General features: G+C 56.8%; 1 protein-coding gene across 1 annotated transcript in view; it reads right to left on the reverse strand.

Annotated features, from left to right (window-relative positions):
* Positions 1 to 10: 10 nt before the first annotated feature.
* The window catches only part of LOC128898941 (uncharacterized protein DKFZp434B061-like), a 45,133-nt gene continuing 19,623 nt past the window's right edge, over positions 11 to 25,520 (reverse strand). The window contains exons 2-3 of the mRNA XM_054176609.1: positions 2,966 to 4,382; positions 11 to 74 (exon numbers count right to left, since the gene is read on the reverse strand). Of these exons, the coding sequence (XP_054032584.1) occupies positions 11 to 74; positions 2,966 to 4,382 (1,481 nt within the window). The remainder of the gene's footprint in view (positions 75 to 2,965; positions 4,383 to 25,520) is intronic.

Below are 25,520 nucleotides of genomic sequence, written 5' to 3' on the forward strand. Positions count from 1 at the left end.
CTGCTTTTCTTCAGGACGACCTCGCCGCAGCTCTCAGGTGTCGCTTGCCGTTGACGACAGGGATTGCCTCAGGGCTGAGGGAAAAGGAGACAAAGAGAAACCACCACAACAAAAAAAAATCCACCTCAGCATCCAAAGAGCAGCCCAAGGGGATGCCCTCCAGCCCCCCTGGTTGCAGGAAATGAGTACAACTCAAGCAAAGGGAAACAAAAACCAACCCTTTCCCCCCTCCCCCCCAGAACCAAGCCAAAGTTGATGCTCTTGGGTACCTTTTGTGTCCTTTTCTAACGTTTCTGTTGTACCAAGGCTCTGTGTCCCCCACTCACACCTCCCTCCCTGCCCCCCACCCCTGTAATGCCACTGCTGAGTTAGTAGGAAGTTTGCTGGTGAAGAAGCAACTGATGTAGGAAAGGAGTTGGGGGAGGGAGGTTGTGGGTGGGCTGTGAGCAGCATGAAGGTGAGGGTGGGGGTGGGGGGGGTGGTGGGAAATGCACGGGGGTGGGGAGGGGGTGGCTGCCCCATCCTGATGGGAACTGTCTTTGTGTAGCTGTTGGATGCCAATAAAGAGCATCACCACCTTGGTGTGCTGCTTGGGTTTTTCCTCTCCCCCCCCACTCCACCTGACCTCCAGAAGGGAGGTTTGGGAAGCTGCAATAGTAGGGAAGATAGGATAGGATAGGATAGGATAGGATAGGAATAGGATAGGATAGGGATAGGATAGGATAGGATAGGAATAGGATAGGATAGGATAGGATAGGATAGGATAGGATAGGATAGGATAGGATAGGATAGGATAGGATAGGAATAGGATAGGATAGGGTAGGATGGAATGGAATAGAATAGAAATAGGATAGGACAGGATAGGATAGGAGTGGAGTGGAATAGAATAGAATAGAATAGAATAGAATAGAATAGAATAGAATAGAATAGAATAGAATAGAATAGAATAGAATAGAATAGAATAGAATAGAATAGAATTAACCAGGTTGGAAAAGACCTCAGAGATCATCCAGTCCAACCTAGCACCCAGCACCATCTGATCAACTCAACCATGGCACCAAGTGCCTCAGCCAGGCTCTTCCTAAACACCTCCAGGGATGGGGACTCCACCACCTCCCTGGGCAGCACATCCCAAGGGCCAATCTCTCTTGCTGGGAAGAACTTTCTCCTTACCTCCAGCCTAAACCTCCCCTGGCACAGCTTGAGAGTGTGTCCTCTTGTTCTGGTGCTGCTTGCCTGGGAGAAGAGACCAAACCCTAGCTGGTTCCAACCTCCCTTCAGGGACCTGGATAGAGCAAGAAGGTCTCCCCTGAGCCTCCTCTTCTGCAGGCTAAGCAACCCCAGCTCCCTCAGCCTCTCCTCCCAGGGCTGTGCCCCAGACCCCTCCCCAGCTTTGCTGCCCTTCTCTGGACACCTTCCAGCAAGTCAATATCAAATACCAGGAAGGGTTTGGAGGGCTCAGGTTGGGGCAGGGAAAGGGATACAGGAACATTGTGAACAAGGGCAGGGATGCAGAGCCCTTCCCATCTCTGCCTTCACCTGCCAGGCACCTGAGCATGGTGCTCTTTTTCACTCCCTGCCTTGTCCCCTTGTCTGTTGGGTCAGGTTTATTCCGTGCCAAGTCCCTGGGGAAGGACTTTTGAGAAGGGCTTGGAGTGCCAGGGTGAGGGACAGTGACTTTAAGCTGGGAGAGAGGAGATTGAGACTGGAAATGAGGAAGAAATTCTTTCCAGTGGGGGTGGGGAGACACTGGCACAGGGTTGCCCAGGGGAGGTTGTGGATTCTCCCTCCCTGGAGGTGTTCAAGGCCAGGTTGGATGAGGCCTTGGGCAGCCTGAGCTGGGGGTGGAGGGGTGTCCCTGCCCATGGCAGGGGGGTTGGGGCTGGCTGATGTCCAAGGTCCCTTCCAACCCAACCCATTCTCTGATTCTGGATGCTAAATCCCCTGCCCTCAGCCTCTGGACACAGGGACAGCTCAAACCTTCCCTAAACAAGAGGTTGGCTCACACCTTGAAGAGCTGGCTCCTCAGAGGAGGGTGCATGTCCCCAGGGAGGATGGTGGGGGGCACAGGCCAGGGCAGCTGAGACCTTGGGGGAGGCTTGTTGGTGGAGCTGCTTCACCCAGGGCTTGGGGTGGGGTTGCAGACAGAAGCATTCTGGAGCTTGCCTGAGGAAGCTCCAGTGGGGCTGAGTTAGGTTTTGGCTGGCCCCAGTGGCTCTCTAGCAGGACCCATAATGAGGAGCAGGGCTGCACACACAGGAAGACCATTCCCTTGCCTTTGCTTTTGCTTCTTCCCTCCAGGCTCCCACACAGTGTGGCAAATAAACGAGGGGAAAATAATTGCAATCAATCCATTAGGGTTTAATCTGCTTCCTCTTAATCCCCACCCTCCCCTGGGAAAGAGCCTGGAACAGAGGGGGAGGAGCAGCAGAGCTGGGCTGCCAGTGGGAGCTGGAAGGTTTCTGCCTGCCCATGGCCTGGGGAGGGACCCGGGGAGGGGAATGAGCATCCTCTCCCCGCCCCCCTCACCCCAGCACCCTCCCTGCATCCTCAGCTGAAGGCTGTTGAAGGGAGAGGGAGGGAAGGAGCTTAGTGAGGTGGTCTTCATGTGTGGGATCAGCTGCATTAGGTGGTCCTTGGGGAGAGGGACTTGATTTATAGTTAGTGCAGGAGCAGGGTGGGTGGGGGGAAAACTCTGAGCAATAAGGGAAGGAGCCTGATGGCTGCTGAGCAGGGCTGGGGAAAAGGCCCTGGCAAACTTCCTTCCCCTCCTTGATGGCTGCCTGGGGAGGGAGAGAGTGGTCCCCTGCTTAACCTTGCAGCTGCTGGATGGAGCTCTGAAGGGGCTCCCCGGGGCTGGGGGTCGGTGGGAGGTGGTGGATGGCAGCCACCAGCGTGGGAGAAAAGAGACGGGGACAGAGCCACACTGGATCCACAGAGCAGCGCTGGATCCACAGAGCCACACTGGATCCACAGGGCAGTGCTGGATCCACAGGGCAGCGCTGGATCCACAGGGCAGCGCTGGATCCACAGAGCCTCTCTGGATCCACAGGGCAGCGCTGGATCCACAGAGCCACACTGGATCCACAGGGCAGCACTGGATCCACAGGGCAGCGCTGGATCCACAGAGCCTCTCTGGCCCCTGCCACCCCCAGTAAAGAACCATCCCCGCTGCGAGGCTTTGCTAGACCGGCCCCGCTGCGAGACTTTGCTGAGCCGGCCCCGCGGCGAGGCTTTGCTAGACCGGCCCCGGTGCGAGGCTTTGCTGAGCCGGCCCCGCTGCGAGGCTTTGCTAGACCGGCCCCGCTGCGAGGCTTTGCTGAGCCGGCCCCGCTGCGAGGCTTTGCTAGACCGGCCCCGCGGCGAGGCTTTGCTGAGCCGGCCCCGCTGCGAGGCTTTGCTGAGCCGGCCCCGCTGCGAGGCTTTGCTAGACCGGCCCCGCGGCGAGGCTTTGCTGAGCCGGCCCCGCTGCGAGGCTTTGCTGAGCCGGCCCCGCTGCGAGGCTTTGCTAGACCGGCCCCGCGGCGAGGCTTTGCTGAGCCGGCCCCGCTGCGAGGCTTTGCTGAGCCGGCCCCGCTGCGAGGCTTTGCTAGACCGGCCCCGCGGCGAGGCTTTGCTAGACCGGCCCCGCTGCGAGGCTTTGCTGAGCCGGCCCCGCGGCGAGGCTTTGCTGAGCCGGCCCCGCGGCGAGGCTTTGCTAGACCGGCCCCGCGGCGAGGCTTTGCTAGACCGGCCCCGCGGCGAGGCTTTGCTAGACCGGCCCCGCGGCGAGGCTTTGCTGAGCCGGCCCCGCTGCGAGGCTTTGCTGAGCCGGCCCCGCGGCGAGGCTTTGCTAGACCGGCCCCGCGGCGGCGCTTTGCTGAGCCGGCCCCGCGGCGAGGCTTTGCTAGACCGGCCCCGCTGCGAGGCTTTGCTGAGCCGGCCCCGCGGCGAGGCTTTGCTAGACCGGCCCCGGTGCGAGGCTTTGCTGAGCCGGCCCCGCGGCGAGGCTTTGCTGAGCCGGCCCCGGTGCGAGGCTTTGCTGAGCCGGCCCCGCGGCGGCGCTTTGCTGGGCCGGCCCCGCGGCGAGGCTTTGCTGGGCCGGCCCCGCGGCGAGGCTTTGCTGAGCCGGCCCCGCGGCGGCGCTTTGCTGAGCCGGCCCCGCGGCGGCGCTTTGCTGAGCCGGCCCCGCGGCGAGGCTTTGCTGAGCCGGCCCCGCGGCGGCGCTTTGCTGAGCCGGCCCCGCGGCGAGGCTTTGCTGAGCCGGCCCCGCGGCGAGGCTTTGCTGAGCCGGCCCCGCGGCGGCGCTTTGCTGAGCCGGCCCCGCGGCGAGGCTTTGCTAGACCGGCCCCGCGGCGAGGCTTTGCTGAGCCGGCCCCGCGGAGAGGCGACCTCACCAGCCACTGAGAACCAGGGGAAAGGAAGCAAAGTTATGAAACCCCACCCGGGCACCAAGAGGCTTCTGCCTGAGCTCCTGGGCCCCTGTGGGGAGCTGGGAGCTTCCCTTTGCAGAGGGCCAAAGGTGGGAAGAGAAAGCTGAGCTTCCAGGCTAGCAGCAGGGCTGTGCAAGCTGCACGACAGCTCACCACATCCAGCTGCAGCTGACGAAGCCTAAGCTCACTTCTGCTTCTTCCCCAGCCATCTGTCTGCCTCCAGCAGGGAGCCAAGGAAGGGTTCTTGCAGGTTGCCTCTGGCAGTGCAGCAGGCATCTGGGGGTGCAGCCAGCTGGGGGGGTGGAGATGTTTCCTGCCCTGACCCCGGGGACTCCCCCAACCTGCAAACAGCCCTGCTGGGACCTGCCCTGAGCGAGGCAGCAGGGTCAGCCCCAGCATCAGCAGCCCCAGCACCCCCCTTCACACCCCCCCCAGGCACAAAACCTGCCTCCCATCTGCTGGCCAGAGCCACATTCCCAGGTAATGGGAAGCAGGTTGGCAGCAGAGCCAGCAGCGCCGTGGCCCTGTGCCAGCGCTGGGCACAGGATGGTCCTGAGCACCCTTGGGCTGTGCAAGGGTGGGGGGGCTGCTCAGGGGCTGCTGGGGTGGGGGCTAATGGCCCCCAGGAGAGCAGAGTGCCAGCCTTGTTCTCTCAACCTGCTCTTAAGCTCCTGGCTGGAGGCTTTTCCAGCTCTGCAGCCCAGCAGAGGCGGAACTGGGCTGGCCCCCAGGCTGCTGCTTTAGCTCATCAGCTCAGCTCTGCTGGCCAGGCTCAAGGCAACACTGGCATGGTCCAAACCTTGAGGGGCCATGGATGCTGGTGCAGCATCCAGAGACTCCAGCCAGGAGCCTCAGATGGGATATGGGTTGGCTTGGAAGGGACCTTGGACATCAGCCAGTCCCAACCTCCCTGCCATAGGCAGAGACAGCTCCCACCAGCCCAGGTTGCTCAGGGCCTCATCCAGCCCAGCCAAGAACACCTCCAGGGAAGGGGCAGCCACAACCTCCCCTGGGCAACCTGTGCCAGTGTCTCCTCACCCTCACTGGCAGGAATTTCTTCCTCATCTCCAGTCTCACAGAATCATAGAATCAGAGAGCTGTCAGGGCTGGAAGGGACCTCAAGGCTCAGCCAGTTCCAAGCCCCTGCCATGGCCAGGGACACCTCACACTGCAGCAGGTTGCTCACAGCCACCTCCAGCCTGGCTGCAAACACCTTCCAGGGATGAAGCTTCCAACCCCTTCCTGGGCAACCTGAGCCAGTCTCTCACCACCCTCCTGGGGAACAACTTCTTCCTGATATCCAATCTGTATCTCTCCACTTCTAGTTTTGTTCCCCCCCCCCCCCCCAAGTCCTATCTCTCCCTGACACCCTCAGAAGTCCCTCCCCAGATTTCATGGAGCCCCCTTCAGATCCTGGGAGGCCACCAGAAGGTCTCCTGGGAGCCTTCTCCTCTCCAGCCTGCACAACCCCAACTCCCTCAGGCTGTCCTCAGAGCAGAGCAGCTCCAGCCCTCTGCTCGTCCTCGTGGCCCTGCTCTGGACACCTTCCAGCACCTCCAGAGCCTTCCTGGCACAGAGGCTCCAGAACTGCTTTTCACAAGGCAGGAATTGTGACTTGCCATCCAACTGAGCCTCAACCTCCTCTCTCCCAGCTCAAAGCTGTTGCCCTCACCCTGGCACTCCCAGCCCTTGGCCAAAGTCCCTCCCCAGGGACCTGTCCTGTGCCAAAATGAACCTGGCCCAGAAGACATGGGGACAAGGCAGGGAGTGAAAAAGAGCAACACTCCCAGGTGCCTGGCAGGTGAAGGCAGAGATGGGAAGGGTCTCTGCATCTCTCACCACCCCCTACAGGTTAGGGCACACAGGGGAGTGGGATGTGGGTGTCCTGGCACAGGTTCTCACAGGACAAGGCTGGCTGAGCAGTGCCAGAGCCCAGGGCAGCTCCTGCAGCCACCTCACTCAACCCCACCCCTGATTCAATGCATCTAACAGATACTGCATCTCAGCCACTCACCTGGGAGAGAGGGACAGCACTGCCACCAGCCACAGGGACAGGCAACAAGGGGAGAGGAGAGGGGAGGGGAGAGGGGAGAGGAGAGGGGAGGGGAGAGGAGAGGGGAGGGGAGAGGGGAGGGGAGGGGAGAGGGGAGGGGAGAGGGGAGGGAAGAGGGGAGGGGAGAGGGGAGGGAAGAGGGGAGGGAAGAGGGGAGGGAAGAGGGGAGAGGAGAGGGGAGAGGAGAGGGGAGAGGGGAGGGGAGAGGGGAGGGGAGAGGGGAGGGGAGAGGAGAGGGGAGAGGAGAGGGGAGAGGAGAGGAGAGAGGAGAGGGGAGGGGAGAGGGGAGGGGAGAGGGGAGGGAAGAGGGAAAAGGAGAGGGAAAAGGAGAGGGAAAAGGAGAGGGAAAAGGAGAGGGAAAAGGAGAGGGAAAAGGAGAGGGGAGAGGGAAAAGGAGAGGGAAAAGGAGAGGGAAAAGGAGAGGGAAAAGGAGAGGGAAAAGGAAAATCCTACCCTACCCTGCCCTTCCTCTCCTTCTTCTTCCTCCTCCTCCTCCTCAAATTCTGCCCCCCCAGGTGATTCTGCTTTGCTGCAGCTGGGTGCAAACCCAGGGAGGTGGTGATGGGGCTTTACTATAATGGATGTGGCCTTCCTGGAGGGAGCAAGGAGAGGTTAAACAGTCCCAGCTGGGTGAGTTTGTCAGCAGTTAGCAAGGGAAGCAACCTGAGAGCAGATCCAGTGGCCAGGACAAGGCAGTGGTTCCCCCCCTGCCTCCCCCCTCCCCCCCCAGCCTGCCCCAGGCACATGGAATTCCCATTGCAGCTGTTGGATCACCTCAGCAGGACCCTGCAGAGAGGGTCTGGCAGAGAGGGGTGAGATGTAGCCCAGAATATGCTGAGACAGCTCAGGGCCAGCCCAGCAGTGCAGGAGTGAGGGTAGAGAGGAGCTGTTGAAGCCTGAAGTAGCTCCCCAGCCAGGTGAGCCCCAGGATGAGTTGTGGAACCCCAGAATCCCAGCCTGGTGGAGGTTGGGATGGACCTGTGGAGAGCATCCAACCCACCCCCCCCCTGCCAAAGCAGGGCACCCACAGCAGCTTGCCCAGGAGCACAATGGTCAGGAGGGGTTGGAAGCTCTCCAAGGAGAGACTCCAAGGTGAGACACAAGGAGACTCCACAACCTCTCTGGGCAGCCTGCTCCAGGCCTCCAGCACCCTCCCAACAGAGAAATTCCTCCTCCTGCTCAGGTGGAGCCTCCTGGGGTGCAGTTTGTGCCCCTTGCCCTGTCCCTGGGCACCACTGAGCAGAGTCTGGCCCCAGCCTCTTGCCCCCCCAGCCTTTAGCTCCTGCTGAGCATTGCTCAGCTCCCCTCTGGGGCTGCTCTGCTCCAGGCTCCACAGCCCCAGGGCTCTCAGCTTTTCCTCCTCACAGAGATGCTCCAGTTCCCTAATCATCCTCATGGCTCTCTGCTGGACTCTTTCCAGCAGTTCCCTGTCCCACTTGACACCCCCCCCCCTCCTCCTCCCCCCCCAACGGGGGCCAACACTCTGCTTTCCCTCAGAGCATCACTCTGAGCTGCAAATTGCTGCTGGCTGGTCACAGTTTGAAGGCTGCCTTCAAGCTGGAGCTTGAAAAGAAGCCACCTGGGGATTGAGCAGGGCTTTTTGCTCTGGCAGAGAGACAACAACCTGCCAGCTCTGAGCGTGGGGAAGGGAGCAGGGAGCCACTGAGGTGGCCAAACCCTTCTGATGGAAGGGCCACAGCAGGTCCTTGAGCGTCTAGCCTGCTCCTCTGAAGGGCTGGAGGCTGTGCACAGCAGCCCTGGGCTGAGCTGGGCTGTAGGGAAGGCTGCCAGCAGCTCATTTTCCTGCTCTTTTAATTGTTTCCTTTATTGGAGGCTGAAAGGGGAAGGGGAAGGAGAATGATTTACAGAGACTGGGAGAAAGCGGTGGGCTTGGGTGCCTTCCAAGCACAGCAGAAGGCAAAATCCACCAAGAGCAGGAAAAAGCCTCCAAGGGCTCTGGAAGAGTTGACTTTCTCCTCTTTCCAAGGGAGGATGCACCAGAGCAAGGAGATTTTCATTCCCAGGCACAGGGAAGATGAGCTACAGCCAGGACATTGCTGCAGCGGAGGAGGCTTGCAGGGTCTCTTGCCAGAGCTCTCCTAAGGGGAATGGAACTGTTTGGGGGCAGCACAGGGTTGAGAGCCAGCCTGAAAGCATCTCCTGGGGGGAATGGAACTGTCTGGGTGCAGAAGAGGGTTGAGAGCCAGCCTGGGAAGCATCTTCTGGGGGGAATGGAATGGTTTGGATGCAGAAGAGGGTTGAGACCCAGTCTGAAAGTGCTCTCCTGAGGGGAATGGAATGGTTTGGGTGCAGGACAGGGTTGAGAGCCAGCCTGAAAGCATCTCCTGTGGGGACTGGAACTGTCTGGGTGCAGAAGAGGGTTGAGAGCCAGCCTGAAAGCATCTCCTGGGGGGAATGGAACTGTCTGGGTGCAGAAGAGGGTTGAGACCCAGTCTGAAAGTGCTCTCCTGGGGGGAATGGAATGGTTTGGGTGCAGAACAGGGTTGAGACTCAGTCTGAAAGTGCTCTCCTGGGGGGAATGGAATGGTTTGGGTGCAGAAGAGGGTTGAGACCCAGGCTGAAAGTGCTCTCCTGGGGGGAATGGAGCTGTTTGGGTGCAGGACAGGGTTGAGAGCCAGCCTGGGAAGCATCTCCTGGGGGGAATGGAGCTGTTTGGGTGCAGCAGAGGGTTGAGACCCAGCCTGAAAGACTGGCAAAGGAGGTTTGCAATCCTTCCAGAGACGAAAACCCCTCCTGGAATTCATTCCAGGTCAGCAGCTCCCCTTGGGGGCCGTTGGTTGGTGACTCATTTTCCCCCATGTAACAAAACAGAGCAAGAGCCTAAAGCCTTCCCCAGCCAGCGGCTCTCAGGTTCGTTTGTCACTCGGTGCAGGATAAATATTTCATCCTTTCTTGTTTTGTTGGGGTTTTTTTTTGCCTTCCCCTGCCTTTTCTCTCAGTCTCCAGCTGCTGGGTGCTGGAAATGCCTCTTTGGTTTCGAGGCAACACCACCCCCCTCCAAGCCCAACCCGAAGGGGCAGGGGGATGGAGTTTTCATGAGGTGCAAAGCGAGGCTGCGCCGAACAAAGCGAGCGGAGCGTGGCCGCCGCTCCCAGCTGCCGGGGCCCTGGAAGGCTCCGCTGCGAGGGCTGCCAGGGGAAGCTCTCAGGAACACGAATCGCTGCTCTTCCAACTTCAAAATCATAGAGGGGAAAAGAAAAAAAGGCAGCCAAGCAGAGGCTGGGCTGGGAGCCAGGTGAGCCGTGGGAAGGCTGCAAACCTTGGCCGGCTCCGGCGCACCGCCGCCGACCCCTCGGGCGCCGCAGGGTCCCGGCGTGGGGTGGGGGGTGGGGGGGGTGGGAAGGGAGCTCAGCCTGGCCAAGCCCCTACCCCCCACCCTGCTTAAAGCAGTGGTTCCCCTCTGCCTCCCCCTCCCCAACCTGCCCCAGGCACGTGGAATTCCCATTGCAGCTGTTGGATCACCTCAGCTGGGCCAGAACAAGAGGACACAGTCTCAAGCGGCGCCAGGGGAGGTTTAGGCTGGAGGTGAGGAAGAGATTCTACACAGAGAGAGAGATTGGCCATTGGGATGGGCTGTCCAGGAAGGTGGTGGAGTCCTCATCCCTGGAGGTGTTTAGGAGGAGACTTGATGGAGTGCTTGGTGCCATGGTTGAGTTGATCAGATGGTGCTGGGTGAGAGGTTGGACTGGATGATCTCAAAGGTCTCTTCCAGCCTGGTTAATTCTATCCCATCCCATCCCATCCCATCCCATCCTATCCCATCCCATCCCATCCCGGGGTTGGGGAGGGTGATGTGCTGACACCCTCCAGCCCTGCTCTCCTGAGGGAGCCCAGCTGAAGGGCACCCAGGAGGATGTGGTCTGGGCAAGCAGCACACTCCTGCTCTCCAGAGCTGGGTAAGAAAGAGATTAAGAGCCTACAGACAGTGTCCAGGGGGGGGTTCAAACACAGCCACATGCCTCTGGGATCCTCCCCCCCCTGGGGAAGGGCTTCCTGCACAGCCCCCAGGAAAGCTCCATCCCCCGAGGCAGCTCAAGCCAAAGAGCCTCAATCTGACACTTGAAGTGGAAGGATTGAGACATTCATGATTGAGCCCAGGCTGAGGGAGAGAAACAACCCCCACCCTCCCCCAGAATTCCTGGGAATTGCCTGTGCAACCCATATGGATTTGTTCCATGGCTTAAAGAACACAAAACCCTCCAAGACATTCCCCCTCTTTTCCCCCTCCCCTCCCCCCACTTAAACCCCAGCTTCCCACCCCCTTCCTTCCTCCCCTCAGCTCAGAAGGAGCCACTTGCTCTGCAGCCTTGGGCCCTGGTTTCAATTATCTCCCTGATTAACTTTCCTGGGTTTACAGGAGGTCCCTGCCAGCTGCCCCCTTCCCACCCCACTGGGGGGCTGGGGGGGGGTGGTGGTGCTGTGGTCAGGGTGGAGGAAAAGCCTCCCCCAGGGCAGCTCAGGGTGCTGGTGTTGGGGGGTGGTGATGCTCCAGCTCCACCAGTCCAGGCTCTGGGGATGCTGAGCTGAGAGGGGGCAGGCAGACAGAAAGGGAAAGGGAAAGGAGGAGGCAGGATGGGAGAAGGGGGGAATGGGGGTCAGGAGAGGTTTGGAAATGGGGGGGGTTAGGGAGGGAGTGGGGGGAAAAAGGGGACCTGGAGGGAGGGAAGGGGGAAGGAGGAAGGGAAGGGGGAAGGGAAGAGGGAAGGGGGAAGGGAAGGGGGAAGGGAAGAGGGAAGGGGGAAGGGAAGAGGGAAGGGGGAAGGGAAGAGGGAAGGGGGAAGAGGAAAGGGGGAAGGGGGAAGAGGAAAGGGGGAAGGGAAGGGGGAAGGGAAGAGGGAAGGGGGATTGGAAAGGAAGGGGAGGGATACAGGGAAGGGAAGAGAGAAGGGAAGAGGAAAGGGGGAAGGGAAGGGAAGGGAAGGGAAGGGAAGGGAAGGGAAGGGAAGGGAAGGGAAGGGAAGGGAAGGGAAGGGAAGGGAAGGGAAGGGAAGGGAAGGGAAGGGAAGGGAAGGGAAGGGAAGGGAAGGGAAGGGAAGGGAAGGGAAGGGAAGGGGTGGATGTCAAAGAAGAGACAAGAAGGGAGCAGCAAGCAATGGACTTTATCTTGCTGCTCCCACCCATGCTCAGCCCCCAAGATTCAACTGGGAGCATCCACCAGCTGCACCCATGGGTGCTGCACCCAGTGCTTGTGAGGAGCCTGTTCCACAGGGCATGGAGGGCTGTGGATGGTCTCACCCAGTACAGCTCAGTGCTGATGTCCTTCTCCATCCCTTCCTGAAAGGAGGCTGTGGTGAGCTGGGGGTTGGTCTCTTCTCCCAAGGGTTAAGTGATAGGATGAGAGGAAATGGCCTCAGGGAGGTTCAGGCTGGCCATGAGGAACAATTTCTCTGCTGCCAGAGTGGTCAGGGACTGGCACAGGCTGCCCAGGGAGGTGGTGGAGTCCCCAGCCCTGGAGGGGTTCCACAACCCTATGGCCATGGCTCTTGGGGCCAGGGTTTGGTGGCCATGGTGGGGTTGGGTTGCTGGTTGGACTGGATGAGCTTGGAGGCCCTTTCCAACCTCAATGATTCCATGATTCTCAACATCCCCTGCCCCTTCCAGCAGCCCCAGGTGCTACCCAGGACACTTTGGTCCATCCATCCATGCCAAAGAGCTCTACCAAGCCCAGAGATCACAGGGAGCCCACCAGAGCCCAGAGTGGGTGTGGGGTCACCTCCAGCCACCCCCACCCTCTGCAGCAGTGAGAGAAGAGCAAAGAGAGACCAAGAGCCCCCTCCTCCCCACCCTCCAGGACCCTCAGGGGAAGCCATGGGATGCCCTGACCCACCTCACCCTGGCCATAAATCCTGCCCCCATTGCCAGCAGGTGCTAGAAGCTGATTTGATTCTAATTTCCTTCTCTTGACTCAAGATTGAGCCTTTAATCCCCTCCAGCAAGCAGGCCCCGACCTTACCACCTCCTCCCTCTCCCCTTTTCCTCCCCCCCTGCCCCCCCCCCCAGGCAGCCTCCTGCCCAGGCTGGGCAGTGAGTGGGAACCAGCTGGGCTCCATTGCCAGCCCCCAGGGGCTCCTCCAGCAGCTCCATGGTTACATGAGCCTTGTCCTGCTGCTCAGCTTAAGCAGGGGGTTGATTGCAGCTCAGATTGCTGCAGACCCTGAGGTGGGTCCTGGATTCCCCTTGCCCCTTCCCTGTGCTGCAGAAGGACAGGATGGAGAAACCTCCTGGGTTTCCCTTCCCCCTCTCTTAGGCTGGAGAAGAGCAGGATGGAGGCACCAGAGGGCAGATCTCCACCCTTCAGGGGGGGGCAGGAGGTCTCAGGGGTGGTTAACCCAGGGGAGGGAGCTGGGGAGCACCTCGTGGTGTGGAACTGTGCTGTGGGACTGCCCCCTCCGTGCCTGCTTCTTGGCCAGAACAGGCAGCAAGAGGTTGAATGAGAGCTGAAGGGAGCCCAGCTGGCTGCTGGGACACCCTGGGAGGACCTGGTTGCTCTGTGGCTTTGCCAAGACCTAGGGAGGGCAGTGGGGCTTGTGGTGTCCCCAGGCAGCAGCCCCTTTCTCCCTGGAGGAAGGACACAGGAGGCTGTGATGGACCTCCCCCATCCCATTCCCAACATCCCTCTGTGGGGCAGGGCTGAGGGAGACACAAGCTGGAAGCTGGAGCTCAGGGGGGGCTGCAGGCAGACATTGAGCAGCTTGGAGCACCGTGAGGGGCACCAGAAACCCTTCCTGAGGGTCTTCTCCCAAGATTCCCTCCCCATTCCCACCTCCCCCACTCCCTGCTGGTCCCTCACCCCTGGCCTGCTGTGGTCAGGCTCTGCTGAGGAGTGGATGCAGAGCCCTGGGGATGGGTGAGGAAGATGCTGCTGTGGGAGAGAGGTGGATGTGAGGAAGGCCCAGAGTGTGTGGCTTGGAACTCCAGGGACAGAGGCCAAGCCCGCGGTGGGGGGAGCAGAAAGGCTGAACCCAGAGGCTGGGAGTGTTTGCCTCGAGGAGCCAGAAGGCTGCAGGACATCAGCACAAAGCCAGGGGAGTCCTCCCTTCATTCCCCACCACACCTTGCAGCGAGGCTCCAGCTCCCGCTGGGCTTTGGGGGAGGACCAGAGGCATTTTGAACCCAAGGTGAGGGACAGAAGAGGAAGAGGAAGAGGAGGTGAGGTGAGTCCCCGGCCTTCCCGCACCTCCCCGCCGTAATCCCAGCCGGGACAGCTGCAATCGCCCCTTTGTCCGGAGGAGGAGCAGGCAGATCAGGTTACCCAGCGCCACCAGCTCCCCCTCTGCTTCCCACCCCATCCCTCACCGACTGCCCCCACTGCTGGCTATGGTTACCCCCACGGACAAAGGTGCAGGGGGGTGGGGGTCCCCGGATGGGGAGGCAGCTCAGCCCACGGCGCTTTCATCTCCTCCCCACTGCTGGTGCAACAAGAGATAACCTCTGCCCCGAGCAGACTGCGGGCTGAGATAAGATCAGAGGCAGCAGGTGAAGGCTCAGCCCCTCGGTACCTGACACCAGAGGGCTTCTTCCGAGCCTTCTGCTGCTTTGTGGCTCAAGCCACTGCCTCCCATCGCTCTGCTGGGTGGTAAATCCACAGCTGCTCCCCTCCTCCTGCTCCTTGCACAGCTTCCCCCCACTGCCCTCCCAGGCTGTGCTGCCCCTTTGGGTCCAGGGCACGAGATGGGGATGCTTGGACTCAAGGATCTTAGAGGTCTTTTCCAACCAAACCAATCCCATGGTCTCCACCACTCCACGCAAGCTGGCTTTGGGTGCTCCCAGTTGCAGCCTGGCTGGGGCTGGGGAGCCTGCAGTGTGTGGGATTGGTGCTCCCAAAGCCTCTTCCTTTGGGAATGCGGGCTGGGATGAAAGCAGGGGGATGGGGACAGAGCAGAGATCCAGCACCCAGCAGGGAGAGTCAGCTGAGATCTTCTAACAGATGCCACCAGCCCACTGGCACCATGACTTTGTTCCAGAGAGAGCCCTGCCCCTGCTTTCAAGTCCCTGGAGGTCCCCTGAGCTAAGGAGGGTTTCATGGGCAGGGTAATTGCTCTTCACTGCAGTGGGGAGGAGGAATCAAAGGCAAGCAGCCTCCAGAGGCTGCAGGCAGGAGGGAGATTGGCTGTGGATGCCCTGCTGCTGCTGGGTTTGTCACTTCTCCTTCCTCACCAGGACAGGAAGAGCTAAGGGACAAAAGGGAAGTCCCAACCTGCTCCAAGGGCTGGTTCCTCCAGCATTGCAGGCTGGAGCCCTGGCAGCAGGAGAAACAACCAAACATGAGGGCAAAATGCTGCCAGATGTTGGCACTGGGCTTAGACCTCTGCCTGGGGATGAGGAGGGACTGCAGCAGAGCAGTCACATTCCATCAGAGAGCAAACAGCCCCCTGAGAGGATGACTTTGCTCCCCAGAGCTGCTCAGGATGCTCCTGGGAGATGCACCTTGGGGCTGAGTGGAGGGAAGGGCAGGAGCCCCATGAAGCACATCTGGATGCTCCAGCAAAACCTTGGGGCTGGGTGGAGGGGAAGGCAAAAGCTCCCTGCAGCACATCTGGATGCTCCAGCAAAACCTTGGGGCTGGGTGGAGGGGAAGGCAAAAGCTCCATGCAGCACATCTGGATGCTCCAGCAAAACCTTGGGGCTGGGTGGAGGGGAAGGCAAAAGCTCCCTGCAGCACATCTGGATGCTCCAGCAAAACCTTGGGGCTGGGTGGAGGGGAAGGCAAAAGCTCCCTGCAGCACATCTGGATGCTCCAGCAAAACCTTGGAGCCGAATGCAGGGGATGGCAAGAGCTCTGTGCAGCACATCTGGATCTAGCTGAGAACATCTGCCCAGAGCCTTCTGGCTGGAAACGATGGAGGGAACCCCAACCTCCCCCTGCTCCTGGGACAGAGCCTGAGCCAGCTCAGGATTAAACCCAAGCACTTTCCCAAGATTCCCAGGAAGCCCCGGCCGGGAGGAGGGGAAAGGAGAGGATCCCCACAGCCGGCAGCACGTCGGAAACGTTCCCTTTGCCCTTCCCTTCCCAGCCCCTCGGTGTGCCTGAGGCTCCCCTGCGCTCCCGGCACAGCGGTGCCGCGGGGGGCCTGGCCTCTGGGCTCTGTTGATGCGCTCAGAGGCGTGGGGGGAGAGCCTGGACCCCCTCTGCCTGCGGGGAGAGGCTCCCTCGGCGCCCACACCACCTGGGAGAGCTTTGGTCCTGCACTGGAGGCCCCAAATGCATCAAAGGATTATGATTATGATTATTAGTACCACCAGTATTAGTACCACCAGCATTAGTACCACCAGTATTAGTACCACTACTACTACTACTAATGCTCCAATTACTACTACTATTAATATCAGTATTACTATTACTGCTATTATTACCATTACTATTATTACTACTGTTATTATCACTACTATTACAGCTACTATTAATATCAGTATTACTATTACTACTGCTATTATTACCATTACTATTATTACTACTGTTATTATTACTACTATTACAGCTACTACTATTAATATTAGTATTACTATTACTACTGCTGCTATTATTACCATTACTATTATTACTACTGTTATTATCACTACTATTACAGCTACTATTAATATCAGTATTACTATTACTACTGCTATTATTACCATTACTATTATTACTACTGTTATTATTACTACTATTACAGCTACTACTATTAATATTAGTATTACTATTACTACTGCTGCTATTATTACCATTACTATTATTACTACTGTTATTATCACTACTATTACAGCTACTACTATTAATATCAGTATTACTATTACTACTGCTGCTATTATTACCATTACTATTATTATTACTGTTATTATTACTACTGTTACAGTTACTACTACTGCTACTACTATTACTACTGCTGTTATTATGACCATTGCTATTACTACTACTGTTATTATTACCACTATTACTGCTACTACTGTTAATATAGTATTACTATTGCTACTATTGCTATTATTACCATTACTATTTCTACTACTGTTGTTACTACTGTTACTACTACTACTAATATTAGCATTACTATTGCTACTACTGCTGTTATTGCCATTACTGTTATTACTACTGTTATTACTACTACTATTACTGTGATTACTACTACTATTGCTGCTACTACTATTAGCATTACTATTGCTACTACTGCTGTTATTACCATTACTGTTATTACTACTGTTATTACTACTACTATTACTGTGATTATTACTACTATTACTACTACTACTAATACTAGCATTATTATTGCTACTACTGCTGTTATTGCCATTACTGTCATTACTACTGTTATTAATACTACTACTACTACTGTTATTATTACTACTATTAGCATTACTATTGCTACTACTGCTATTACCATTACTGTTATTACTACTGTTATTACTACTACTATTACTGTGATTGTTACTACTATTACTACTACTACTATTAGCATTACTATTGCTACTACTGCTATTATTACCATTACTGTAATTACTACTGTTATTAATACTACCATTACTGTTATTATTACTACTACTACTATTAGCATTACTATTGCTACTACTGCTGTTATTACCATTAGTGTTCTTACTACTGTTATTAATACTACTATTACTGTTATTATTACTGCTACTACTAATATTAGCATTACTATTGCTACTACTGCTATTATTACTACTGTTATTAATGCTAATATTACTGTTATTACTACTACTAATATTAGCATTACTTTTGCTACTTCTGCTATTATTACATTACTGTCATTACTACTGTTATTAATACTACTACTACTGTTATTACTACTACTAATATTAGCATTACTTTTGCTACTTCTGCTATTATTACATTACTGTCATTACTACTGTTATTAATACTACTACTACTGTTATTACTACTACTAATATTAGCATTACTTTTGCTACTTCTGCTATTATTACATTACTGTCATTACTACTGTTATTAATACTACTACTACTGTTATTACTACTACTAATATTAGCATTACTTTTGCTACTTCTGCTATTATTACATTACTGTCATTACTACTGTTATTAATACTACTACTACTGTTATTACTACTACTAATATTAGCATTACTTTTGCTACTTCTGCTATTATTACATTACTGTCATTACTACTGTTATTAATACTACTACTACTGTTATTACTACTACTAATATTAGCATTACTTTTGCTACTTCTGCTATTATTACATTACTGTCATTACTACTGTTATTAATACTACTACTACTGTTATTACTACTACTACTAGCATTACTATTGCTGCTACTGCTATTATTACCATTACTGTCATTACTACTGCTCTTATTACTACTATTCCTGTTACTACAGCTGCTGCTACTACTACTGCTGCTAGTATCACCATTACTATCATTACCATTGCTATTATTACTACTGTTACCACTACTACTACTATTAGTATTACTATTGCTGCTGCTGCTATTATTCCCATTGCTGTTATTCCTGCTGTTAGCATGACTGCTGTTGTTACTGCTGCTGTTGTTGCTATAATTACTGATAATAATCATGATTTTTGTTATTAATACTTATCATTAACCCTCACCATTAATCGCTGTTAGCAATAGTTCCTGTTAATTTAGTCGTCTTATTATTCCTATTCCTGTTATTACTAACAGAGGCTGTGGTGAGAGCCTGGCACAGGTTGCCCAGGGAGGTGGTGGAAGCCTCAGCCCTGGAGGCTTAAGGCCAGGCTGGAGGTGGCTGTGAGCAACCTGCTGTAGTGTGAGGTGTCCCTGCCCATGGCAGGGGGCTTGGAGCTGGCTGGGCCTTGAGGTCCCTTCCAACCCTGACAGCTCTGTGATTAGAAGAGCCTGGCTGAGGCCCTTGGTACCATGGTTTAGTTGATTAGATGGTGCTGGGTGAGAGGTTGGACTGGATGATCTCTGAGGTCTTTTCCAACCTGGTTAATTCTATCCTATCCTATCCTAGCCTAGCCTATCCTAGCCTAGCCTACCATGCCCTATCCTATCCTATCCTATCCTATCCTATCCTATCCTATCCTATCCTATCCTATCCTATCCTATCCCATCCTATCCTATCCTATCCCATCCTATCCTATCCTATCCTCCCCTACCTACCTATCCTATCCTATCCTATCCTATCCTATCCTATCCTATCCTCCCCTACCTATCCTATCCTATCCTATCCTATCCTATCCTATCCTATCCTATCCTATCCTCCCCTACCTACCTATCCTATCCTATCCTATCCTATCCTATCCTATCCTATCCTATCCTATCCTATCCTACCCTATCCTCCCCTACCTATCCTATCCTATCCTATCCTATCCTATCCTATCCTATCTACCCCATCCTATCCCATCCCATCCTATCCACAGCATTATTGGCATCTCTTCTTACCATTTATTGCTAACTTATGATTCTTACTTTCTTATTTTGATTGCTTTAATCCTGCTTAAGATGGGGGACAGCAAACCACCCTCCTCTGAAGAGCATCCCAGCGCTGCAGCGCCCAGCTGCTGGCCGTCGAGCTGGAAGCCAGCACGTCCGTGAGGGAGCAGCAGCTGGTTGGGAGGGATCCAACCAAAGCGGGGGGGTGGTGTGGAAAAAATATCTTATCAAGGAAATATTTCATCCCTCAGGTGACTCAGTTCTGCTCTTGAGCCGCGTGAAAAGCACCAAAAATAGAAAGAATCCCGAGCGGTCGCAGCGGAGAAGCAGCCGAAGGGAGCCCCGGCCGGGGCTGGCCGCGGCTGGCAGGCGGTGGGGAAGGGCACAGCAGGGCAGCGGCGGCAGCCCCCTCGGAAATCTGCTCCGAGTTTTGCGCTCCTAACAAAGCTGAAAGCCCAACGACTTTCACAGGGTTTTGTGTTTCTCCCCCAGCGTTTCCCGCGGCCACAAAAGGAGGCGCTTTGAAAAACGACCTCGGAGATTTGGTCGGGGTTGTTGGGTTCCCCCTACCCCCGCCCCCCTCTGAGTTGAGCAATCTCTCCCTGCCCCCCACCCTGACTCATCCCGGCTCTGAATGACCTGCTGGGAAGCAGCAAGGAGCAGAAGGACCTGGCAGTGCTGCTGGACAAGTTCACCACGAGGCAGCAATGTGGCTGAGAAGGTCAATGGGGGACTTGGGGTGCGTGAGGAAGAGTGTGGCCAGCAGGCCAGGGGAGGTGCTCCTTCCACCTCTCTTCTTGCTCTGGTGAGACTGCACCTGGAGTATTGTGTCCAGTTCTGGGCTGCCCAGCTCAGGAGGGACAGGGAACAACTGGAAAGAACCCAACAGAAGGCCACAAGGATGATTAGGGGATTGGAGCATCTCTCAGGGGGAAAGGCTGAGAGCCCTGGGGCTGAGAGCATGGAGAAGAGCAGCCCCAGAGGGGAGCTGAGCAATGCTCAGCAAGTGCTAAAGGCTGAGGGGGCAAGAGGCTGGATCCAGACTCTGCTCAGGGTCAGGCCAAGGGGCAATGGGCACAAAGTGGCACCCAGGAGGTTCCACCTGAACAGGAGGAAAAGCTTCTTTGTTGTGAGGGTGCTGGAGGCTTGGAGCAGGCTGCCCAGAGAGGTTGTGGAGTCTCCTTGTGTGGAGAGCTTCCAACCCCTCCTGACCATTGTGCTCCTGGGCAAGCTGCTGTGGGTGCCCTGCTTGAGCAGGGGGGGTTGGACTGGGTGATCTCCAGAGGTCTCTTCCAACCCTTACCATGCTGGGGTTCAGTGAATGCCTGCAGAATAAAGCTGGAGGGAGACCTCTGCACCCAACACACTTCCAAACAGAGCCAGAGCTTTGGTCTGATTCCCTGATGGCCTCTGCCACACTTCCCTTTCCTTAAGAAATGCCTCAAGTGACACAAACCTCTGTCTCAAGCCCCTCCTTGAGGCAGGGTGCTGCTGGGAAGAGCCACAGGATGCAATGGGGACCGTGGGGGGACCTCAGTCTGGACCATTCTAGGGGTGGCAGGGAAGCAGTTGCCTGCTCCCAGTGCTGCCTCTCTTACTCAGCACTGAGAGGCAGTTTGGTGACGATTTGTCCAGCTCCAGTTAATTAGAACCTCTCCAGCTGCTTGGTGGACCTGGGGCTGTGATGTCCCTGTCCCCACAGGCTCTGGCCATTGCGTGACACAGAGAGGTGATGCTGTGTCTGGCAAAGGACTGGCACTGCCTGAGCTGGGAGAGGAAGAGCCTCCAAGGAGCTTTAACCCAGCTGCCTCTGGGAGCCAGGGGCATCTGCAGCTCAGCTGTCACTTCAGCTCTGAGTCCTCCCACGAGCTGCTGGCAGTGTCCTCCAGCCTGGCCAGGCAGAGGGGATCAGCTCCCAGTTCACAGCAGGATCAGTTTCCTGTTTGCAGTGGGATCGGTCCCCAGTTCACAGGGGGATCAGCCACCAAAGGCAGGGAGGAAGGAAAGGAAAGGGGGAAAGGAAAAAGGGGAAGGGAAAAAGGGAAAAGAGAAAGGGAAGAGGAAAAAAGGAAAGAGGGAAGGGGAAAGGGAAAGGGAGAAGGAAAGGGGAAAAGGGAAAAGGGGAAAGGAGAAAGGGGAAGGGGAAGGGGGAAGAGGGAAGGGGAAAGGGGAAAGGGGGAAGGGAAGGGGAAAGGGGAAAAGGGGAAAGGGGAAAGGGGAAGGGGGAAGGGGGAAGGGGGAAGGGGGAAGGGGGAAGGGGGAAGGGGGAAGGGGGAAGGGGGAAGGGGGAAGGGGGAAGGGGGAAGGGGGAAGGGGGAAGGGGGAAGGGGGAAGGGGGAAGGGGGAAGGGGGAAGGGGACGGGAAGAGCAAGGGCAAGGAAAAGAGAGGGGAAAGGAAAGGGAAAAGGAAAGGGCAAGTCAAAGTGTAAGCACAAGGGCAAGGGCAAGGAAGAGAGTGACAAGTCCCAGAGGGAAGCAGGTCAGCAGGAGCAGAGCAGGAGGGTGGATGTGGATCCCTTGCCCACCACCTGGACACGGCAAGGGGGGTGCTGGAGCAGCCAGTGCCCAGCATGTGAGCCCTAGGGAGGATGAGTTTGGGCAATGCCACCCTGGCTGGGTCTGTGCCCGTGGCACCTGGGGTTTGGGATGGGGTTCTGGGGGGGTGGGGAGAGGAGGTTGTGAGTAGCTGGCAGGGGCTTTGCTGCTCAGCTTGGATCTCCAGCAGGAGGAAGAGAAGCTCTGTGAGCTTTCCTCGGGTAGAGAACCAGCCCCCCCCCCCCCCGCCCCAGGCCCTGCTGATGAAGACAAGACTGCTCAGTTTTACTGCTCCATAAATCAGCCCTCAGCCCCCCCACGGCCCAGGGCTCCCCTGGGTAAATCATCACCTCCCCTCCAACAAAGTCCAGCACCAGCAGGAGCGGGAATGGGGAGGAAACATTATCCCAGCTCCCATCCCTTGCTCTTCCCCCCCCACTCCCCTCCCCTCTCCCCTCCTCACACTGCCCCTTGGGAGGAGGTTTTAGGCTTTGAGTGAAAGTCTCTCTGTATGCTTCTAATTCCAGAGGCTTGGGGTTTTGTTTTGGGGCTGGGTTTTGTTTTGCAGCTGACACTTCCCCTGCTCCCTGTCAGCTGCAGCCTCTCTGGTTCCCAACCAGAGGAAGGAACAAATAAAGCTGCCAGGAAAGAAAAACCCCAAACACAAACAGCCCCAAATTCTGCAGAGCTTTGGGGTGAAATGGAAACCCAGCTTCCTGTTTACCAAGGAAATAAATGACAGGGGGGAGGAATGTTTTTCCATGCCCTTGGAGCCAGGCCCCATCCTCCAGCCACCATTTCTACCTCCTCTGCCCCTTCCAGGAGGGAAAAATCCAGAGCAAGGGAGGCAAAACTGAGCTGGGGGCAAAGGCTGCTGCCTGCCTGGGCCTTGGTGCAGGCAGCCCCAGGAGGGTTTAGAACAGAATAGGATGGGATAAGATAGGATAAGATAGGATAGGATGGGATGGGATGGGATGGGATGGGATGGGATGGGATGGGATGGGATGGGATAAGATAGGATAGGATAGGATAGGATAGGATAGGATAGGATAGGATAGGACAGGATGGGATAGGATGGGATAGGATAGAATAGACCTTCAAGGTCATCAAGTCCAACCTATCACCCAGCACCATCTGATCAACTCAACCATGGCACCAAGGGCCCCATCAAGTCTCCTCCTAAACACCTCCAGGGATGGGGACTCCACCACCTCCCTGGGCAGCACATCCCAAGGGCCAATCTCTCTGGCTGGGAAGAATTTCTTCCTAACATCCATCCCAAACCGTCCCTGGCACAGCTTGAGACTGTGTCCTCTTGTTCTGGTGCTGCTTGCCTGGCAGAAGAGACCAACCCCCACCTGGCTCCAACCTCCCTGCAGGGAGTTGCAGAGAGCAAGAAGGTCTCCCCTGAGCCTCCTCTTCTGCAGGCTAAGCAACCCCAGCTCCCTCAGCCTCTCCTCCCAGGGCTGTGCCCCAGACCCCTCCCCAGCTTTCTTGCCCTTCTCTGGACACCTTCCAGCAGCTCAACCTCTTTCCTAAGCTGAGGAGCCCAGAACTGGACACAGGACTCAAGGTGTGGCTTAACCAGTGCTGAGCACAGGGCACAATGACTTCCCTGCTCCTGCTGGCCACACTCTTCCTGCTGCAGGCCAGGATGCCATTGGCCTTCTTGGCCACCTGGGCACACTGCCGCCTCATGTTCAACCTACCATCAACCAGCACCCCCAGGTCCCTTTCTGCCTGGCTGCTCTCAGTCCCTCTGTCCCCAGCCTGCAGCACTGCCTGGGGTTGCTGTTTCTCACCTTTGCTTCATGGATCCTCTTTGGAGGAGGTCCTGCTCCCTCCCTCTGCTCCTGGGGATCCCTCAGCACAGGCTGGGGGGGGGGGGGGGCTGCAGGGATGGGGCAGGCTGGCCACGACCCACCCCTTCCCCCCCCCCCTCCCCATTCCCAGCTCAGCTCCCTGGGAGATGGCCTCAGGGACAGCCACGGGGGGGGCTGCCGGCCCCAGCTCCGCTGGAGCATCCCTTTGCTCCCCTGCCAGCCCCGAGTGCTGCTGGCTTCCTGCATCCTATTTGTTTGAGAGGGCTTTCCAGGGAGCTTTTGGACACCCAGCCTGCTCCCTTCCCACGTTCCCTGCCGGCTCCCTGCAGCAAGGAGGCTGCCTCGGGGCTGAGGCCGTGGGAGCCTCCTACCGGAGCGAGGCAGCTGAGAAAAGGAGCCAGGAGCTCTGCCCGGCCCCGGCGAGCTGGGGGAAGGGTCGTGGGGGGCTGCTGCAGCGCAGCTGTGCAGGCTGGGCAGACATGGGGGAGGGCTGGAGGGGGAAGGTGGAGGCAAAAAGCTGCTGGATGGAAGGAGCTTTGTTTTCTGCTTCCCCTCCACCTGCCCCACGGCCAGCAAGGAGCTCAGACATGAACTGACTGCTGTGAGCCTCCAGAAATGCCTTTTCCCCCATGACATGAGCAAGGCATGGCAGGCAACAGCTGGGACAGCTCAGCTTTTACCTCTTACCTCCTGCTGCTCCCAGTTTCAGGTCCAAGATCAGCTCAGCCTCTTTCCCCAGGCTCTGCTTTACGGCTGCACAAGTTTCTTGCTCAGCAGCAGCAGCTCCTGCACCTCACTGCCTGTGGTGCCTCCACCACCCACCAGCATTTCTGCCCCCAGATCACCTGGAAAATCTGCCCAAGGAAGAAAGGAAACTGCTCCAGGAGCTCCCAGTGGAGCCTGGTTCCAGGAAAGCCCTGGGAGAAACCAGCTCCAGGGGATGCATTTCCCCAAGTGTCTGTGGCTAGGAACTGGCCAGGTTGGAGAGCTGAGTGGAGGGGAACCTCATGCTGGAGTCCTGAACCTGGTGGGGGGAATAACCTCCTGCTCCAGGTGAGAGTTTGACCTGCTGGAAAGCAGCTCCAGGGAGAAGGACCTGGACCAGGAGCCCTGGAGCAGGCTGCCCAGAGAGGTTGTGGAGCCTCCTTCTCTGGAGAGCTCCCAACCCTGGGCATTGTGCAACTGAGCAAGCTGTTCTGGGTGCCCTGCTTGAGCAGGGGGCTTGGACTGGGTGAGCTCCAGAGGTCCCTTCCAACCCTCACTGTGCTGGAATTCTGTGGAGAAGGAGGGGATGGTGCAGCATCCTGCCATGCTGGGCTCCACAGGATGAGGTTGGGCTAAGAGAGCATCCTGGAGGACTTGCTGGCCTCAGGCACCAGCTCTGGGCTGCAGCAGGAGCAGCAGCTGTGGGTGGAATGCCCCTTCCATGCCCTGCCAGACACCACACAGCCACAGCTGGCAGCCAAGCACCCAGCCCTGCTCCCAGGTTTCTGCCCCCAGCACCGCCCCCAGGAGCACCCTCTGCCCCTGGCTGGATGTGCAGGCTTGTGAGCCCATTTCCAAGCATGGATGGGGGGTAGGAGCTGATCACCTGCGTGCTGAACCCTGCCACCAACTCATCCTCAGCTGCTGCCATGGCCTCTGCCCGGCCCAGGGCGGCTGCAGCTTCCCATCCCCTCCCCAGCCTTTCCCTGGATCTATAGGGGATCAATATGTGTCTAGTCAAGAGGTGAGAGGTGAACACATTAAAATACACTTAGTAAACACCACGGGCAGGGCTGGGGGGGGGGGGGAGGTGAAGGCAAGAAATCATTGGGAAACAGCCCCTGGAAGACACAGGACAGGAGAGAGCTGCACCCAAGAGCGTGGAGCTGAGCCCTGGAGGGAGAAGCTCTGGATGCAGCAGGGCAGGGGCTGAAAGCAGAGGGCAGGATGGGGTTGGTTTGCTTTCCAGGAGGGATAGCCCCCCAGATTCACCCAAACTTAAGGAGAAACTCCTTTGCTGGGAAGGTTTAGCCTGGAGAGGAGCAGCCCCAGAGGGGAGCTGAGCAATGCTCAGCAGGAGCTGAAGGCTGGGGGGGGGGGGGGGGGGGGCAAGAGGCTGGGGGCCAGACTCTGCCCAGCGGTGTTCAGGGTCAGGCCAAGGGGCAATGGGCACAAACTGGCAGCCAGGAGGTTCCATGTGAAGATGAGGAGGAACTTCTTTGCTGGGAGGGTGCTGGAGGCCTGGAGCAGGCTGCCCAGAGAGGTTGTGGAGTCTCCTTGTGTCTCTCCTTGGAGAGCTTCCAAGCCCCCCCTGACCATTGT

The sequence above is a fragment of the Dryobates pubescens genome, chromosome 36 (genome assembly GCF_014839835.1).
Source record: "Dryobates pubescens isolate bDryPub1 chromosome 36, bDryPub1.pri, whole genome shotgun sequence".
Classification (NCBI taxonomy): Eukaryota; Metazoa; Chordata; class Aves; order Piciformes; family Picidae; genus Dryobates; species Dryobates pubescens.